At 42.4% G+C, this 19,589-nt stretch overlaps 9 protein-coding genes across 9 annotated transcripts; 4 read left to right on the top strand and 5 right to left on the bottom strand. All coding sequences in view use genetic code 12, as the record gives it.

Moving 5' to 3' along the window:
- Nucleotides 1-2,753: 2,753 nt before the first annotated feature.
- RRP6 (exosome nuclease subunit) lies at nucleotides 2,754-5,021 on the bottom strand (the record flags this gene model as incomplete). The annotated part of the gene is made up of 1 exon (XM_001486790.1): nucleotides 2,754-5,021. The coding sequence occupies one exon, from the start codon at nucleotides 5,019-5,021 to the stop codon at nucleotides 2,754-2,756; it is 2,268 nt and encodes a 755-aa protein (XP_001486840.2).
- A 1,416-nt stretch (nucleotides 5,022-6,437) lies between these two features.
- On the top strand, nucleotides 6,438-7,040 carry PGUG_00216 (uncharacterized protein; the record flags this gene model as incomplete). The annotated part of the gene is made up of 1 exon (XM_001486789.1): nucleotides 6,438-7,040. One exon carries the CDS (start codon nucleotides 6,438-6,440, stop codon nucleotides 7,038-7,040), a length of 603 nt encoding a protein of 200 aa, XP_001486839.1.
- Nucleotides 7,041-7,227: 187 nt separating this feature from the next.
- On the top strand, nucleotides 7,228-9,498 carry PGUG_00215 (uncharacterized protein; the record flags this gene model as incomplete). Its single annotated transcript, XM_001486788.1, has 1 exon — nucleotides 7,228-9,498. One exon carries the CDS (start codon nucleotides 7,228-7,230, stop codon nucleotides 9,496-9,498), a length of 2,271 nt encoding a protein of 756 aa, XP_001486838.2.
- A 64-nt stretch (nucleotides 9,499-9,562) lies between these two features.
- Nucleotides 9,563-10,786, bottom strand: PGUG_00214 (uncharacterized protein; the record flags this gene model as incomplete). The annotated part of the gene is made up of 1 exon (XM_001486787.1): nucleotides 9,563-10,786. One exon carries the CDS (start codon nucleotides 10,784-10,786, stop codon nucleotides 9,563-9,565), a length of 1,224 nt encoding a protein of 407 aa, XP_001486837.2.
- Nucleotides 10,787-11,190: 404 nt separating this feature from the next.
- Nucleotides 11,191-12,135, bottom strand: PGUG_00213 (dihydrodipicolinate synthase family protein; the record flags this gene model as incomplete). The annotated part of the gene is made up of 1 exon (XM_001486786.1): nucleotides 11,191-12,135. The coding sequence occupies one exon, from the start codon at nucleotides 12,133-12,135 to the stop codon at nucleotides 11,191-11,193; it is 945 nt and encodes a 314-aa protein (XP_001486836.2).
- Nucleotides 12,136-12,769: 634 nt separating this feature from the next.
- REI1 (Rei1p) lies at nucleotides 12,770-13,936 on the top strand (the record flags this gene model as incomplete). Its single annotated transcript, XM_001486785.1, has 1 exon — nucleotides 12,770-13,936. The coding sequence occupies one exon, from the start codon at nucleotides 12,770-12,772 to the stop codon at nucleotides 13,934-13,936; it is 1,167 nt and encodes a 388-aa protein (XP_001486835.2).
- Nucleotides 13,937-13,956: 20 nt separating this feature from the next.
- Nucleotides 13,957-16,557, bottom strand: GPI7 (mannose-ethanolamine phosphotransferase; the record flags this gene model as incomplete). The annotated part of the gene is made up of 1 exon (XM_001486784.1): nucleotides 13,957-16,557. The coding sequence occupies one exon, from the start codon at nucleotides 16,555-16,557 to the stop codon at nucleotides 13,957-13,959; it is 2,601 nt and encodes an 866-aa protein (XP_001486834.2).
- Nucleotides 16,558-17,233: 676 nt separating this feature from the next.
- On the top strand, nucleotides 17,234-18,976 carry GPT1 (Gpt1p; the record flags this gene model as incomplete). The annotated part of the gene is made up of 1 exon (XM_001486783.1): nucleotides 17,234-18,976. One exon carries the CDS (start codon nucleotides 17,234-17,236, stop codon nucleotides 18,974-18,976), a length of 1,743 nt encoding a protein of 580 aa, XP_001486833.2.
- A 74-nt stretch (nucleotides 18,977-19,050) lies between these two features.
- On the bottom strand, nucleotides 19,051-19,446 carry PGUG_00209 (uncharacterized protein; the record flags this gene model as incomplete). Its single annotated transcript, XM_001486782.1, has 1 exon — nucleotides 19,051-19,446. The coding sequence occupies one exon, from the start codon at nucleotides 19,444-19,446 to the stop codon at nucleotides 19,051-19,053; it is 396 nt and encodes a 131-aa protein (XP_001486832.1).
- Between the last annotated feature and the right edge of the window lie 143 nt (nucleotides 19,447-19,589).

Here is a 19,589-nt window from a genome sequence, read left to right as displayed (position 1 = left end):
AGTTTACCGCTATCGCTCTCTAGTGCTGCTCGCAGTGATTGTAGTCCGTAAATTGAGTAAAACTATCGATTCTTGGGCAGTATTTCAAATATCTACGAACGGTGTAGAAGCTAATTTACGTTAACATTTAAGTTTGTTTCTGATATCTTATGCTCTTTTATGAAAGGAACGTAATCAGCTGCATGTTTTCTACCAGAGAAATATGAAACATTTTGCTCTCGAAATAGAGTGTCTTATTACCAATGCAAATTGGGAACAGCAAGTATGAATTATCAGAGAGAAAAAAGAAGGTACGCGAAAACTTCAAGACCGTTTACCTCTGTTCCGTCTCAACCTTATATAATTTGTACCCTGTACAGGTAAAACCTGTAGCTATCCACTCAACCAATGGGTATGCAGTGTCGGATGCGTGTGAAAGTGAACAGTCAACAGAGCTTCCATATAAATGACACACGTTACGTAGAAAAAGCTAGAGTTTAGGACCTCAGAAGAGCGTTACGATACCTTGTCGGCGGCAACATTCTGCAACACAAGAAAATGAGACGCATCACGTATGTCATATAACTGATGAAGTAACTCTGCAGAGAAAGTTCATCTGCATCCTTCTATTCATGACATCACCTAAGAATAACGTCCTTGGTAATGTAAACAAAGCTTTTGTGTTAGGGGCTCTATTAGAGCTCAAATTCACCTTTATCGAAGAAAAGGACCAGAGAAGCAAAAAACTTTGAGGCACAACAAATAAGCGCTCAGTATGTTAACCATTTGAAGCAAGCGATCAATAGAATATGTACCAAAAAATTGAAAGAGGCGACTAGAATACATTGAATATATTCCCTTAACAGTGGTTCTACTCCGGTTAAAACTAGCAGAAACTACTAAGCACGGTATAGTAGACATTCTCTATAAGATATATATAATAGACATCACTGATGCAAAGTTCTGAGAAGGACCAGAGAGTGGCTTTTTAGTTGCCTCAATCAGTCAACATGTCATACATTGTTTGATCGTTTTTTCATGTAAAGTTTGCGATTCAAACCAATCATATGATGATACAAGATTGATTGTCCGGTGTAAAATAAAGTCATTTTCTAATAATTTTCATCAAGCACAACTCCTTTGAAAATAAGTATGTCACTACATATTTGACTAAAACTATAGAATGATGACTACTTTTCGATGAACATCACACATGAAAGATGTGTTTCTTTCGTAAAAAGAAACAAGCAATTCGGAACTTACCTGCGCATTATATTTTGCCAACCACATTAGAGCCTGGCCGTTGTTAAACTGTCATTGTACAGTTCTCGAGCAAGCAGTTGCCGTTGAATTTAATATACGATGATCCAGCTGAAATATACCCAATTGGACCGAGATGGATTCAACAAATGGGTATGTAAGAGATACCCTTATCATTAGCCCTAGTAATGTATGGCTTTAAGGTAGGCGAGCAAGCACGTGTGTGTTATCCATCCACGGTCCGAGACTCCTGAACTATAATGAAAGAACTCGACTTCTAGTGAAGAATGAAATTCAAGGGAGGTTACCCACTTTGGGCGTTTGCCTCCTTGAAACTTACCAAGGACTTCAATTGGTTAAGTCTTTTTGGTCATTCACCTGTCAACAAGAACTAGTAAGACAACTTTCTGGATATCATAAAAGCTTGAGTCCAAAGTGGGGGCTGTCTTTTCTGTCTTCGATAATGTACTGAACTTCGGGGGAAACTTTAGGTCAGGGTTGAGGTGAAGCAGTTCCTAGGATTTGCAGAGTTATTACTAACCTATATAATACAATTATAGCTACCGGTAATTGGTCAATAAAGCAACATGTACGTGCGTTAGGTTCTCTCATTTTCGCATTATGAAAGAAACATGGATTCAGCACTGTTAGCCATAGGTGCGTACAGCACCTAATATTGGTTGGTTGTTCACTAAGCATCTATGGTAACGACATTATAGTGTGTAATGTGTGGACAATCTCACGGATGAAAGAGAATATAATGAGTTCATCCTGACTGAGAACCCAAGGATAGAGGGCTCACTTAGACTGACTTACACTAAGAGCGAAGTTGCAAATGACATATGTTGATTCATTTTCAGTTACAATCTGGCAGTCGACGAGTACGATTTTGTCTTGAAGTTATGTTTTGACGCGTGTGATTGGAGCTAACGCTACGGTTTGGTGAGTATAGCTTCTCTCCAAGCTTTATTCTTTCGCCCAGATCAGTTTTTATTGCCACTGAGTTTCTACCCAATGTCACATCCTCTTTGTCAAAGAATGGAATATTCGGGGGCAGTTTATTTTACCAACCACTGACTTGGTTCAGATATATATTTTAAGTGGTACTAGTTTCTTTTATGTAAATATTCAGAGCTATAGTATACCCTTTCGCCATAGTAAGTCTTCTCAGATCAAAGAAGATTTCTACTCCTTCTCTTATACTTTTTGGTTGACGTGCCGAGTAGTACAGTCATGTCCATTGTATAGTAAATTGTGATATGCCGGGTTTGCCGGTGGTTCGGTGTTCGAGCCATGTAAGCACTGGATCGTGTTCTAGGTCTTAAGCTATATTATATTCAACCGAAATTGATTGTTCACGTATATAATATGTCGTTGAGTTATCACGACATTTCCTCTCTGGGACTACCACTGTCGAGAACTTAGTTATGTAATTCGTACAGGTTTTATTATGATTTTCAATTTTGAAATGAGGAATGTGCTTGAATAGCCGTTTATTGTCGTCATTAAGGTTACTATCTCTTTTTATGTGAAGAGAATGTCAAAGATTTGCCTGGATTCATTCTTCTTAACCTTTTGGCTGGCTGGGGTCCATCATCATCTACAGAATTAGGGTCGAACGATCTCTTCGTTTTCTTATCTTTCTTTGTTGCTGCTTTCGCTTGTCCCAAGATAGTGGAATCTGAGTAGTGAAGAACGTCATCTTGAGCAATGTTCCTTGCTTCGACATTTCGGTTTGGATTACGCTTTCGCAAGGATATGATTTCGTCGTCATTATCAAGCAACTTTTTGGGTGCAACTATGCTCTTTACTTCGGCCTTCTCCAAGTGATCATTTTGAATGTGGTCTTGTTCGCTTTGTAAGGTTGTAGATTCCGGTGTAGGTGAAGAAAAATTCGTCAAGTTGCTTTCCAACTTTTTAGTTCTTTCGCGAAACTCATCATCAAGGTGATAAATTGGCTGCCTATTGCTAAGGTCGAAGCTGATGGCACACACACTGCCTATATCTTCTCTTCCCAACAACTGAGAGCCTTCGGCAAATTCAAATGCTTTTTGAAGAGCTTTCGTGTGCTCGGTTACAGCTGTCTCAAAGATTGAAGCAATTTTCTGTGCACTTAGGGATTCTTCTGATGAAAGCTTTCCCCCCTCTGGGCTTCCGTGCCAATTGTCAACGAGCGCCCAGTCTGAATCGGATACTTGCTGCATGACAGAATTTAATAGCGTGACGAGTTCATCAACACTGTTTCGCACCTGATCCGTTATGTATGGGTTCCTCAAAATCGTTTCTTTATCTACCGGAAGAGCTAATAGCGAGAAGTTCACGAGCAATTGGTTAGGCATAACGTATCTAACCAGCTCATCACATTCTTTAGCTTTAGCGTCCCTCCATAAGTATAATGCTTCGACGATTGGCCGCGTGTGATTAGGAAGGTTGAACTGGTTCATGATGGAACTATACGGTTCCTTTGCATTTGGTGCCATTATAGGACAGGAGACTTTTGATCCAGAAACCAGAGTTGGCCGGAATCTTGTGAATTCGAATCTCCTCTTTGCAACTTGTCTCGATTCATGAAGAACCTCTTTCATCTTTTGGCTTCCACTCGATAACAATTGGTTTCTTAATTGGTCATAAACGTAAAGAAGAAAGTGTGTGTCTGATCTTGCGTATGAAAGCATGGGTCCCAGAAGGGGCCGCATTCTCCAGTCTGCTAATTGATACTTCTTGGACGTTTTGAAATTCGCATAGTTTTCCAACAAATATGCCAAAGAAAATCGGGGGAGCCCTAGCTTTTTAGAGGCATGGTAAGTATCAAATAGGGATACAACGTAGAGGCCCAAGTCCCGTTGTAACCAAATAATATCCATGAACGCGCCATGAAATACTTTGACAATGTTTGGATTTGCAAAAATCTCATTAAGTACGACTAAGCTGTCGCGTAGCTTCAAGGTATCGATGATCCAGTCCTTCTCGCGGCTGGATATTTGCATTAGGCAGACGATCCCCAAATATGACCGGTAGTCGTGGTGCTCAAGATCTACAGCTATTTCTGTCTGGGACGAGAGATCAGAGACCATTTGACTCAAATCACTCTCGGTCTCCACCCAAATAGCGCTCGTAGACGTCCAATCCTTGGGTTTTTTAGGCTCCAGGATCTCAAGCACCAGTTCTGGATATTCAAGGGTGTCTATCTCGTACTCATAAGGATGCGGGAAATAATCTGGATCCTTGCCGAATTCCGTATCAGCTCCGCTTCTTAGGTTGCATGATTCTTCGAACGATTTTAAGGCATGAGGTTTACTGGTCAATTTCGGTTTGAAAGGCGCCAGCTCCGAGTTATCAATTTTGGTTTTGAAGAATTGCTGAGGTTTGATGATGCGAGATCTTGCAAGTGCATTTGCGGCTTCCATATCATGCACTTCACTATCCAAGTGAAGCATGTTTTCTTTAGCCTCAATAGTTGGATCCTGGGTGTTGAGGCGATCAAACATGTGCTCTACCACTTCAAAAATATTGTCTAGTTTATTGGAGTACCCCTTCCAATCCTTTCTGAAAACCAGGCTTTCTGAACTGTTAGGTTTCCTTTCACTGCTAGAAACAAGCTGGAGCATTTCGTCTGCCAATCTCTTAAGCCGATCCGATGTGAAATCTAAGTGCTGTGATAAATCTTGAGAAAGAGTCCTGCTGAAGGGTATGTCTTGGGCAGCAAGTGATGATGCAGACCTGATAGTTTGAACAGATTGTCTTATTGCATCATCCAATACTTGTATTTCAGAACTACCCATCGTGTGATGATGATATTGTATTTCAAAGCGCGATGAGGTACCACATAATGTTCCAAGCTAGCGAGTCTGCATATACTGTACAGAAGTTTCAGTGATTATGTAAGTATACTATTAGAACGAGTTTCTTTATGGCACAAGGTAAATTGTAAGCTGCAAATTATGCCAATGTGGAAGAATAACTGCAAGGTTCGTTGAGTACCTCTCTGAGCTGTAAGATTAACTTTCTTACAGATGCATATGGTCTCTAGGGAGCTCGAACTACCTCAATCCAATCTGTCGGCGTTGGTAAGATGATCGACCATGTTGTTCTAAGAGAAGCCCGATGAAGCCCCTAGTTACGCGGGAGATTGCCATTCTCATGTGCAACACCATATCTATCTTGATATCCAGTAATACTTTGTTTGGGCTACAAGTGTGCTCGCACAAGAATGAATTGCACTCTTAATGGCTGCGTGGATACTCAGAAACGGAAATGGATTCGGCCGCCGTGGAACCTTCTTAAGCATTCAAAGAGGAAGAGGAGACGATTAAGGGTGGTAACTCTCAGTTCAATCGAAGTGGCCCTCAATCGTAACCTTGGAAGCTCCTTATATATTTTCCATCATCAATCTCAGCTGCATGAGAAACACTGTTGCCAGCGTTATCGAAAAGGAGACTCCACTTTTCTCCGATCACATTGGATGATTAGTCTGAAAACGCTTTAATGATTCTAACAGAGCCAACGTCTGTGTCAATCAGCTCAAGTTTGAAGAACTACCCCAGCCTTCATCCAGGAAAGTCTTCGCACACCTGCAAATGCTATGTTGCCGCGCTTGACAAGCTCGGTTGCCAAAAGATAGCCAATCCCCGAGAAAGCCTTGGCAACCTGCGACTACCTTGCGTCCATCTACAATCCGTGGCGCTTCTACGGGTAAAGATTTCTGTTCAAAGCATACCGGATCCAAAGTGGTGGGGGTGGAGAAATTTTTTGGTGGGGGTGGGGTAAAGTTGCAAATCGGTCAACATCAGGATATAAGAAGCAGTTCCTTGCTCCTGAGAAATGGAGATATGGTCGCGCAAAAGTAAGTCGTCAACACATGATTTAACAGCACATACTAATGTTTCAGCTCAACTGCTATTTTGAAATTCTATACTGGACAGGAGATTCCCGCTTTAGGTTTGGGAACCTGGCAGTCGAGCGAAGAGCAAGTTTACAATGCTGTTCTTGCGGCTTTGAAAGTCGGTTATAGGCACATTGACACCGCTGCATGTTATGGGAATGAGAAGCCAATCGGTGATGCTATAAAGGCGTCAGGTATATCAAGAAATGATCTTTTCATCACCACCAAGTTGTGGAGTACAGATCACACAAGAGTCGCAGAAGGTATTGCAGCATCATTGGAGAAACTAGGAACAGACTACGTGGATCTCTACTTGATGCATTGGCCTGTGCCTTTAAATCCCAATGGTAACCATCCACTATTTCCTAAACTCGCAGATGGATCTCGTGATGTCTTGCAGAATTGGGATTTTGTCAAGACGTACGACTCAATGCAAACTTTGGTAGAGAACAAGCAGGCCCGGGCGATTGGTGTATCGAACTTCACCGTAAAGAACTTGAAGACATTGTTGGAGGCTCCATCGACTAGAATCAAGCCGGTTGCAAATCAAGTAGAAATGCACCCTTACTTGCCCCAACCAAGATTACTTGAATTCTGCAGACAAAATGAGATTTTGATTGAAAGTTACAGTCCTTTGGGTTCGACCAACTCTCCGTTATTGACGGACGATGTGGTCCTCAAAATTGCCAGCAAGTATGGAGTTACACCTGCATCAATTCTCATCTCTTGGGCCGTATGGAGAGGCACAGTTGTGTTGCCCAAATCTGTGACGCCGACTAGAATTGAGTCAAATTTCAAGATTGTTAAGCTCGAGGATACCGACGGCGTGGAATTGAATCAACTTCACAAGGTCCGGGGAATTAGTAGATTGGTTTCTCCCGATTGGGCACCTTTCGTAGTATTTGATTCCAACGAGTAAATATTCTACGTAAAACTAAAGAGCACCCACATAACCCCATTTCAGCCCCCCAAATATATGTACTAGTGAAGCACCGGTACTGCATCTTTTTGTCAGCACCGCCTTGCAATTTTTTTCTCCACCCTTGATACCCACCAATTTCGCAGCCGATTTTGTCTCATTCTTTACTTGATCATGTCCAACAAAAATGCAAGATAATTACGTATGTGAAGAAACTGGCTGCGGTAAGTGGTTCTCCCGCTCTGACCATCTAGCGCGTCACAAAACTACGATCCATTCTCCAAAAGTCTTCTTCTCTTGCCATTGGCCAGGTTGCGTCAAAAAATTTGTAAGGAAAGACGTCCGAGATAAACACGAAGGAAGGCACCGTGTAAGGGAAGAACGGCGCCGAAACTCCAGAAAAATAGGTGCTAAACATGAAGAATTGTCCGAGAATTACAATATAGAAGCTCAAACGAGTTTGGGGGGCATGGTCATACCCAACGCCTTGGATCCTTCTTCCCCCACATTTTTCAAGCAGAGTGGCCACAACGTCCGTAGCCTGGCCGAGGAGACGGCGGAGCTCTCTACAGTTGATGGAACGATTTCGGGACAAATAGACTTTGCGTTAAAGCCTCCAGATTTAACGCAGTGGCTCTTCAACGATGAATCGTTTCTTCTTCAAAGTGGCAATTCTAGTCCAACCAATACCTACCTTGCAGCTCTTGACTCCCAAACTGAAAAAATGTTGGAAGATGCGTTTTGCATATCACCAAACTTCCCAAATCCTAACTCACAGGTCAGCGTTGACGACCTCGTTGTTGAGAAAATGATTTCATACGTTCCAGCCTTGGCTCAACTCGGATTCAGCTCCGCCAAAGCAGAGAGAACATTATCTATTTACTGGGACTTCTTTCATGTCCAGTTCCCTATTCTACATAAGCCCTCCTTCAACACCTCAGCCGCACATCCGTTACTCCTCTTGAGCATGGTCATGATCGGCGCTGCGATGTCCCCATACTCCGAAAACGATGAATGGCCAGTCCTAGGAGATTCCCGGCAACTCTTAGAGACAATTGCGTTTCCCCTTCGATGGCTCATTAGCTCCTCCGATGAGTTTTGCTCGCCAGCAAAGCCATGGATTCTTCAAAGTTTAATAATCCTTGAAACTTGCGAGATTTTGTTTTCCAATAGAAGGCTACACGAGCGTGCTTACTTACATCATGGTGTCAAAATGCAGCTTTTGCGTAGAAGCCCTCTACTTGGAGGTGATCCCTTAAATCGAACTAACGATGATATCGAACTCACAGAGGAGAAAGACGCATGGAAGAGGTGGATAGAAGTGGAATCTCTTAATCGGGTTGCATTGGTCTCATTTTATTTGGATACAGTGAACGCTACAATATTTGGGCATCAAATAGTACTCTTTGCCCATCAGATCAAACTACTGATGCCTTGTGACGATGTGCTCTGGGAGATGTCAAGCATCGACAAGAATAACCCTCCTCCTCAAGCCGAAACGCCCAAGTTCATCACTGCTCTCACAAAGCTCTTGCATCAAGAAAAATTAGAGGTAGGAGCATTGGGAAAGAAAATACTACTAGCAGGTCTACTCAGTATCAAGTTTCAAATGGAGCTTAAGGATCTTGAAGTTACTTTTCTTGACTGGAAGTCTGTAAAAGAATCCTGGAAAGATACCATTTACCGAGCGATAGAAGTTTGGCGTGACGATATTTGTCAAGAAGACTGTTGCGATTCACGAAATGCATACTACTTGCCAGTTCAACCAGATGCAGATGTGCCTAGTCCATTCCTGTCCTCCAATACTGGATGCAAATATCCAGCTTATCATATCTGTCAGACGTTCATGGGAATTAAGCAGTACGACTGTATCATATACGTCGGAGCTTCCAACCGAATGAATGTGAAGACAACAGAGAAGGATTACCAAGTTGTCAAAGAGCGTATTCAGGCATGGGCAAATTCTTTGAAGGGTAGGATATCTGTATTACATTGTTATATGTTCTTGCATGAGCTACTTTTCAACGGGAATGAGAAATTGTTGTACGATCCTGCTACTGACCCTATTTTTCATCGTCCCAACGTCGTAGCTTCGTCCTTATTCGTCATCTGGTCTTATAACTATTGCCTTTTTGGACCTGAATCTGAAATAAGTATTGGATCCCATGCTCCAGATAATGTTGTCAAGATACGAGAAGATGGTTATGCATACATAAAACGGATATGCTCCCATTTGCGTGACATCACACCGGAAGGCATTTTATCGAACCGGTTTCTTGATCTTTATGCGGAAGCACTCGAGAGTTTGACAAACACTCATTGCATGGCGGGCTTAATAGCACTTTTCAAGGATCGGTTCAAATATTGCCAGTCGGAGGTATGTCGAGAATACGCGGGACTACTTGAAAATTGTATGGCCCGCAGTATGGGGCAACCTAGAAAGAAATATGGTATTTAGAATAGCAATCAAGATAGCTAGTTTGTTTCTAAATAATGCTCGAACAGTACGTTCTCTAAAACTTTTAGTTGAAAACTTCAAGATCTAATAGCTTGTTACCAATAGTCAAAAAGTAGTAGTCTGCGTATACTAAGCCATGATTTGCAAGCTGCTTTGGAGCATCCGGATTGTTATTGATGGTGGAAGCGTGCAAAATTGTATCAAAGTTTCCCAAGGTAACCTTCCCTCCCTCATGCAACTTTGACTCCTCGTTGTAAGCAAACCTAGTGCAGTTGTCTATAAGCTTGAGGGCCAGGTCCAAATACTTTTTATCCTTGGTAGATTCATAAATGCTAAGCATTCCAAGCGATGCAATCATTCCCGCGGAGACATCCCGTACCTCTTTGTTGGGAGCTTTAAAGTCCCAAGCTGGAACTCCATCCTCGGGTAATTGACCCAAAAAATAGTCAGCTAATGAAATGGCAGCGTCTAAGAACTTCTTCTGTTTAGTGAATGCATAAGCATCGGCATACCCCATAACGGCCCATGATTGACCTCTTGACCAAGCAGATTCATCGGCAAAGCCTTGGTTCGTGAATTTGGCGATGACTTCTCCGTTCCTTTTGTTATAGTTGAGGACATGGTAGCACGACCAGTCTTCTCTGAAGTGGTGCTTCAAGGTAGTTTCGGCATGACGAGTAGCAATTGATGACAATCTCAAGTCTCCAGTCTTTTTGGCAACATAGTACAACAAGTCTAAATTGCACATGTTATCAATAATGACCAAGTAATCCTTCTGAGTATCTGAATAGTTGTAACGCTTATTGACAGCAGTGTCCCATGATCTTATACAGCCAACCGTTTCGTCGAATCTACTAGCTAAAGCATTTGCTGCTGTAACTAGAATATCTAAGGATTCCTTACTTCCTGTAAGTTCGTGTTCCCTAATAAACACAGGGGCAATTATAAAACCCAAATCATGGGTATCAGTTCTTGGTGCCTCAATTTTCAAGGACTCCGCCCACCATTTGGCAGCATGCTCAAGCTTGAGAGGATGAAGTTTCGACCCAGGAAAACTGTCACTATATTTTACACTCCGCTCGCGTAGAGCATAAAGTGACCCCGGAAAGAAACCACATGTCCAATACTCCATGTCACGATATGTGTATCCTTTGTCGTCAAAAAAGGAGTACTCGGGCATCTCCGTTGGCGGGTTTGCATCATTGAGCTTAGAGGACGCAACTCCCCAAATCTTAGCGACTACTGATTCGCTGTACAATTTTTGCTTCAACTCTCTAAAATCGGACATCACTTAAATCAATCAACGTTCTATTGGTACTAATTTGATATTAGAAGGTATTCACTTTATATAGGGGTAAAGAGATACAACTCCTCTCATTCGTACCCCAGAGAATTACCCCCGCCCCCACCAGTTTATTGTTAACAAGCCCATACATCCCCCACCAAGTGGGGAGCCATACTTTCGGTGGTTGCAAGAAAATAAAAATATCACGAACCATATGAGTAGTTCAGCGTGTTATGGTTTGAAGGTTGTTTATCGACAGCTGGAAGATCCTCCACTAAACTCGTTCGGCTCAATAGTAGTGGGAGCACCTTATTGTCGTCAACCTCTGCATGAGGCTGACAAGATCGGGTTTGCAACCGTTTTCGGCATCAGCAATACTACAAGCATAGTGGAAATGAGTATACTGACTAGAGTTTTTGTTCGTAATCTAACAACCTCTTGATATCTTCAGCGTATTTGTTATAGGCAGTGAGGTTCACAGCTTTACTCAATGGTGGTCTCCCTGAAAGGCACTCACCAAAACCATATATCAGGTTTAAAGCGTGTTTCACTCCCAACATGTTCAACTCGGTGATCATCAAGTCAACTCTTGTAACCAAAAACTGCAAAGTTGCAGCCTCCTCATACTGACCAGCCCTATAAAGTTGGTACAACTTTACCATTGATTTTGGGAATATTCCTGACAAGCCGTCAATGGTGCCGAACAAGTTTACTGATAGCGAAGGAACCAAAACTTGTCCGAGTCCAGTAAAGGATCTAAAGTTATTGGCCTCAAAAGAACTGTCGTAACCCAACAAAGTGTACATGTCAAAATTGTAGTGGGTCAATTTGACTCCGACAATGTTGGGATGCTGAGACAATGTAGCGAACGTTTCAATGTTGATATTAACATTGTTGCAAGTGTTTGGATAGTTGTAGATAATTATCGGGAGTGCGCTTCCACTTGCAACGTACTGAAAATAATCCACAATCCCTTGCTGGTTAACTAAATTTGGCCCGAAATATCCAGGAACTAAGACAATCAAAAAGTCTGCTCCGTTATCGGCAGCAAGTTGCGACTCTGCAATCACATCTGCCACATTAGATGGTGGAACACCAGCAATCAATTTGAAATTGGGGTCAGGAATGGCATCGCGAATTGACTTCAAAGAGTTGCACCTTTCTTGAAGAGTGAGATTGGTTGACTCACCCATTGATCCTGAAACAACCAATCCAGTGATGCCAGCCTTGTGCAACATTTGCGCATGCTTAACGGTGGTTTCGAAATCAACTGCAAACTTCTGGCTCTTGTAAAATGTAGGAATAGGAGTGTAAATTCCTTCTGGAACCGATGGTGCAGATCGAATAGTCATACTTGCGACTGCAGAAATTTATGTTAAAACAGGGAGAAGTTGGGAAACAAAATGATCGTATTCTTTGGGGTCGGGACGATACTTGAGTCCTGGCTGTCCGCCCCTTTTAGACTACGAACCCCTCCAAGGCCAGACTATTCAATATTACTCCGATGGTAGTGTGCCCTTGGCTCCTAACCTGTGCATAACTATTTGGTGGGGGAGGGGTTGACCTCGATGAGATCTGGAATGCACGAAGAAAGAAAACTGTGAGGTGGATTTTAGTGTCCCCATCTTTGAAACGACTCGTTCATGCATAAGCAGAGACTATTTCATCAATCCTCACGCTTGATCATTCATCAAAGACTACAGACTTTAGCTGCTGCTACAGTGTAGTCCAGGCTGTCAACTATTCTGATCATCAAGTGGGACACTTTGAAGAACCATTTCGGGGCTACCAGGCCCATCATGACCCAAAAGGAAGTCTTGTTGTCTCGATAAATACAGCTTGTATAGTGGTATACCCAAAAATGATAATTGATGAAAGGATGATTATGTAATGATAGCTCATGATGATGTAAACTGATCACCATCTCGTGTCACGTGAGTCTCATCGCACATTTCAAAGCAGACTTAATTGAAACCATCTGAAACAATGCATTATACTTGTAACTCTTGTAAGCTAGAGTTTTCTGACCTGCAAGGTCAAAAGGAACATATGAGGTCAGACTGGCATAGGTACAATCTCAAACGTCGAGTTGCCCAGTTGCCACCGGTTGACGAAGAGACCTTTCGTTCGAAAGTTAGCGTTCATGCCGATGGCGATGCCTCTGCAAATGAACCTAAAGACAGAGAATCCAAGAAAGAAGCACGCAGAAAAGCTAAGGAGTCTATTCGCGAACAGAAGCGCCAGTTACTTGAAACGGCTAGAAGATCAATGACGGAAGAATCTAATGTTGAAAATCCTACAGTTCAAAAGTTGGAGCTGAAGGAGGAAAGTCCTGTATTACAACAGGATGAGCTGAGCATACCCGAAGACATAGTTGATGAAGAAACTTCACCGGAGCCAAGTCAAGAAGACCTCATAAAGGAGAAAATGGAGAACAAGGTTGACATACCACCCACTACATGCTTATTTTGCCAGAGAAAATACGGGTCGAATTTTGCTACGTTAGATGAAAACTTAGAGCATATGCGATTGAAGCATGGTTTATTCATTCCTGAAAGAAGGTATTTGACTGATATCCAAGGATTGCTTCAATACTTAGGTGAGAAAATAGGCTTCGGTAATGTTTGCTTGTGCTGTCTGTATCAAGGAAAGGACATTGTTGCAGTCCGTGACCATATGCTCAACAAGAGACACATGAAGATTCCCTATGAGAGTGAAGACGAGAAACTAGAAATCTCTGATTTTTACGACTTCTCATCAACATACACGTCAGATGTTCCGGAAGGTGATGAAGGCGATTGGGAAGACGTTGAAGATGCATCAGATGATGATGACGAGGACATTCTGGGGGCCACAGACGCTATCTATAGGGACGGACTTGACCTTGTTCTTCCTTCTGGCGCCGTTTTAGGAAATAGAGCCCATGCTCGTTATTATCGCCAAAATCTTGCTCCGGAGCGGATCTTAAGCGAAGGTCAGGGGACAGTCATTGCAGCTGAATCGAGACACATGCTGGGCTTCAAGGATCGCAAGGAACTTGCCACTCAAAAACGTGCATGGGTCAGAGCTAAGAAGAGAGAAGATGTTAATGATAGACGAGCCGCAAAGTTCATCAACAATCAACCTCATTTCAGAGACCCTCTCTTACAGTGATTGTGTTATCGTTCAGCATTCTAAATTAGTAGTGTTAATGTTGACATAATTAGCTCCACGAATAGATTCATGAATACAGTCCAAACACCAAAATAGAGTAATTTCGGGGAAAACACTGACCAGATGAATAAATGATACCTGAGGTTCACACAAGATCCTGCCAAACTAACGGCGGAAAGACTGTAAAACAGCAAAGATATACCTGCTTTGAGTAACAATACCTGATTTGTTAGCGACTTCTTATCAATCACCGACCGCTCGTAATTCTGTTGGTACCGTGCACTGTCGGGATCAAAGATAAGTTGGTATGATGATAATACCCAGAATATAGGGCCACTGAAGTTAGATGCAAATGTGAGAAGTCCAACTATTATGACATCATACGAGCTGACACCGTTATAAGCATTAGATAGATCGACGGTCGCTAACAGGTTCGTACCTCCCATCGAGAAAAAGCTCAATTGTTGTGCGCAAAAACTCATTATGCTTGTCAAATAAACGCGCTTCTGTAGGTTTGATGATGCGATCTCTTCTTTTTTGATAAGCCTTGCGAATAATAACCTGAGAGCAAAAAATACAAGGAACATCGGTATATGCTCGACTCGAGTTTGATGTAGAAGCAATACCGTCGTAATGTTGGCGACATCTGTCCACATCCCTGCTTTTAAACCACGAATCTTACCTAGCATAAGTCTCAACAAAAGCAATGATAGCACCAACCAGGCTGTACTTCTCGAGAGCTGTGTGTTAATGACTTGAAAATCATGCTTGTCTGCCGTAGAATAATCCACACCGTATGATTCACAGATCCAATTCAATATACCGTAGCTCATATTGGGCACACTATGTCCGTCGGTAACCCATTGGCATAGCTTGAACAGAAGTGAAACGGAACAAGTGACGAAAATCAAGATGAAGGCAAAAAGCGTGCCGAAATCCCTAACCTTATCCGTCATGTTGTCAATCCTACTCAAGGTCAAGCAGTCAATAAAACTGCCCTGGCAAAAGATACTCACAGCAAGCAATGCATAAGTGATGGTAACTAGTATCCAAAGAACGTTGCTATTGTTGAGTAATATCTCTCCGAGTGTTAGTTGTGTTTTATACTTTTGTCCCGAATTGCTCCATGTTCGTATTATTCGAAGACATAGGAGAATCAATGTGCAAGAAAGTAAGTTTTTAAATCGACCAAGGTAACAATAAAACGCCAAAAGTGAGATACTGATGAGCCACCAAATTTGATGTTCCTCTTCAACCAAGGAGGATGCATGAAAGTGAACAGAATATAGTCCCACTATTGCGTAATGTAAAGCAACCTCGAAAGTACTGCCTTTCCAGAAGGAAGCGAATAAAGCAAAGGAGAGAAGCCCCCCGAGAAGTAAGCCAAGTAATCCGCAAATGATGTCGAAGTATTTGTATTCTGTAGCAACGCTTTGAAGATTTGACAGAAGTTTTTTCAATTGCTCATACAATTTCTCTTCGGAATCTGAATCTTTCACGGATGTCCATATATCTTCACCCGCCAATTTTGCAAGTTGTACGAGGTTACTCTTTAAGATCAGAAACCTTTGATCATTGCTCCAGAGGTCTAAGACCTCTTGGATTATCACCCCCACGCTATTTTTAGGAATCGGGAAATTCAATAGCGATGCGAGAGTAGGCACCAAGTCCACCTGCGAGATAGTCCTATAATATTGGTAATCCTTCGTTTCTGGTATAGGAGCTTTGTTATTGTGTCTTAAGTTTCTGAATTTTGGTGATGCAAATAAAATTCCAGGACTTGTCTCTCCAGGGGACGAACCACCATGATTGCCTATTTCATTCATGCCATGGTCACCCATGACAACTAATAACGAATTGGTCTTGGCAATTGTTTCGTAAACTTTTTTTATTATGCCGTCCATCTCCTCCTGTTTCTCCTTCATATACGGAGAACGAGGGCCACCTTTGTGACCAATGTGATCTAAACCAAGGTAATGCAAAATCAAAACATCATTACCATTTATACGATTCAATTCCGAATCCAAATGTCTTGTTACATTATTATCAACTTCAGTAAAGTCGCTGACAAAAAATGAATTTGTGCCTTCATATCTATCGAAATACTCCTCTGGTGGGAATAATTTGAGCCATGTATCGTCACCATAGAATCTCAAGCTCTTACCTTGTTTTTTAAGCTGATTCAACCAAGAGTCACTTCCAGTCATACCCTGTGTATCATCGTTATCGTCAGCGATATTTAAAATTGCATCAAGAAAACTAGGGGTGCTGCCAGAAGTTATACCTTTAAGTCGTGGAAGTGTGACCGTTGGAGGGCTTGCATGCGCCGTGAAAGGTAAAGCATCACCTTTAGTAACTAGTTGATGTACAAAAGGCATATGAGAAATATCTCGATTATACATGAAGTCTGAACGCATGGCATCCACCACAACTAGAACCAAGTTATCGAATTGTGCATGGCCCTTGAAAAGATACGGGGAAACTTCATTGGGGAAAATCAGATCTCCAGGTAGTACTGTCTTGGCAGGGAAGAAACCTTTCAAGAACAATAGATAGCCAGTTATATGCAATGAAGCAGCCAACAAAAGTACTATGCTGCGTCGCACCAGTGAGGTTAACATACAACGTTTCTAACTCCACCGGCGACCTATACGTGTTTGTACTGCATACGGCAGTATGCGTGGTACCACGATTATAACCCTCGCTCTTTAGATGTCAAGGACGTAGTGCTAGCATTTCCCGTTTTTTCGTATCTCATCAGGGGTAAGATTGTTTTTCAAACATGAATATTTTGCCGAAATGTGTTGTACGGCAATACTTTTATTTTTCTAAGATGAGGCGAGGGGTAAGTCCGCGCAGGCTTCGATGAAACTCGTTAGAATTTAGATTGTAGCGAGCGAGGTGCACGACTGCATCGATCCTCAGCAAAAGTACTCCGGTTGTTGTCTACTGCGGTCCAATGAAATTTTCAATCGACGACTACGGTTACCCAATGGGACCGTTTCGGTTCTTACGATTAAGGGCTTGACTATAACTGCCTAATCTTGACACTTGAGATTGGCGGTTCTCCTCTTTTGGATCCGATCTGAAGCGCCGTCCTGCAATCTTTTTTTTCGCTATCAGTGCGACGCATTCGGCAATTGCATGCGGCCCTTATCGAAGAAAGGTTTTTGTGTAACTTGATGGTGTGCCTCTTCTACTTCTAGGTATTATATAAAAATACCGATGCGGCCACAGACCCCGCAAATACGGTCTTTCCCGAGATTGTATGGTGCTTCAGCTAAAACTTAGAGAAGGATGCAATTAGTGAACTCGAAGAGGCAAACACCAGAACAAGGCTTAAGCCCTATTGTTTCGCAAGTTCACGTCGATGACTTTCATGTTACTAGTATACTATCAAACAAGGACGTAACCATCAACTTGGATCATCAGGTTACTAAAGATGAAGCTCTTATCCTTGCTTTGGGATACAAGCAAGAGTTTCGTCGTGAGTTCAGCTTATGGTCGATTTTCTGTGTCTCGTTCTCGGTTTTGGGATTATTACCCTCTATTGCTGCATGCTTCGATTACCAACAATTAGTGATCGGAATGTCTCCCATTCCGTGGATATTGGCGATTTTGTTCATCACAAGTGTTGCCCTAAGTATGGCGGAAGTGGCTTCTGTTTGGCCATGTAGCAGTGGTACTCCGTACGCAGTGTCGCAACTCGCACCGCCAAAGTATGCCCCAATACTTACATGGTTAACATGCTTCAGTAACTGGATGTGTCAGATTACTGCAGCCCCATCGGTTAATTACAGTTGTGCTTGCCTAATGTTGGCACTTCACAGTTACAACAGTCCAGGATACTCTGCAACAAATGGCCAGATCTATGGTCTTACAACTGGCATTCAAATAGCCCATGCAATCATATCCTCCATGCCAACAAAGTTTTTGGCCAGATTCAACAATATGGGTACCATCTTGAACATGATCTTCTTGACGATTGTCTTTGTGATGATTCTTGCTGGCAATGACAGACAAGCATTGTATCCAGATATTCCCAAGTTCAACTCAAACGCAACAGCTTGGAGTTTAACTAATCAAACTGAATTCCCAAGTGGAGTTGCAATGTTAATGTCCTTCTTAGGTGTCATCTGGGCCATGTCAGGGTATGATTCCCCTTATCACATCTCAGAGGAATGCGCATCACCAGAGTTAGCGGTTCCCAGGGCTATTACTCTCACCGCAACCTGTGGAGGTGCTATAGGCTTTGTCTTTATGTTGGCGATAGCCTATACTCTAGTCGATTTGGACACAATTGCTGAGGATCCACAGGGCTTGGGACAACCGTTCGTCCTGTACTTGTCACAGATCTTCTCAAACAGAAAACTTGTTGTGGTTGCAACATCCATGACAGTCATCTCCTCTTTCTTCATGGGTGGATCTTGTATGTTTGCGGCTTCGCGTGTCACTTACGCTTACTCGAGAGATGGACTTTTCCCATTATCAAGATACTGGAAATTGGTGAACAAGACCACTCAAACACCAGTCAATGCTGTATGGATAAACATGTTGCTTGGACAATTGTTGTTGTTGCTTATGTTTGCTGGTGATGTTGCAATTGGTGCCATTTTCTCCGTTGGTGGTATTGCAGGTTTTGTTTCCTTCACAGTTCCCACTGCGTTGAAGATTACAGTAGCTCACAAGACTTTTCGTCCAGGACCTTGGAACTTGGGAAGGTTTTCTAGACCCATCGGCTTTGTCACTTGCGCCTTCGTTTTGGTGATGATTCCCATTCTTTGTTTCCCTACTGTTAGAGGTAAAGACTTGACTTTAGATGAGATGAACTGGACTGCACTTGTCTTTTTTGGCCCCATGTTGCTTTCGCTCATCTGGTTCTTGGTCGATGCTCACAAGTGGTACAAGGGACCCAAATCGAATCTTGAGCCTGAAACCATTACCTATGGTGGATATGAAGTTCCTCTGGGGCAGGCTTCCTCGGACGAAAAGGTCGATAGTCACATTGACGTCCTGCCACTTAGAGATTCGAAAAATTAATGTGCTACATGAGAAAGATTAGGTGAACAATATATAACTATTTCGCGAGTCAATTATAAAGGGTAAGGTATCATCTATGCCTTGTAATGAGCTGGAGGTGGACCTTCTGGTCTAGAAAAGTCATCACCATTAACATTGTATTCTGCTTCTCTATTGTACCCTTGTTGGTACGAGCCACTTCCACCATAACCTGGTTGTTGGGGAGGATATGTGGAGGTATCGCCGTAGTTTCCACCTTGCTGACCATTGTAGTATCCTCCAGCTTGCTGAGTCTCGTAGTATTGGTTATTAGGTTGCATAGTTACCTGACGATTTCTTCTTCTTCTTCTTCTCAAAAAGAAGAGAGCCACGAGAATGAAGAGAACCGGGACAAGGATGAGCCAAAGTAACCATCTGTAAGTATACCAATTACTATTTCTGTTTCGGTAGTTGTTGTAATAGTATCGCTTGTAAATATCGTCCAAATACATAATTGCTATCTTGCTGTCGATAGTTGAGAATGAAATTCGATAAAAGCAAAGTCGAAGAACAGCAAGATACTGACTGCACACTAAGGCACATGACCGCACAGCCGTTTCATCGCATAAACTCTGGGGATAAGAAAAGTTATTTC

This window comes from Meyerozyma guilliermondii, genomic scaffold (assembly GCF_000149425.1).
Source record: "Meyerozyma guilliermondii ATCC 6260 scaffold_1 genomic scaffold, whole genome shotgun sequence".
NCBI lineage: Eukaryota > Fungi > Ascomycota > Pichiomycetes > Serinales > Debaryomycetaceae > Meyerozyma > Meyerozyma guilliermondii.
The sequence above is the reverse complement of the archived record's forward strand: the minus strand, read 5'-3'. Positions and strand labels throughout refer to the sequence as shown.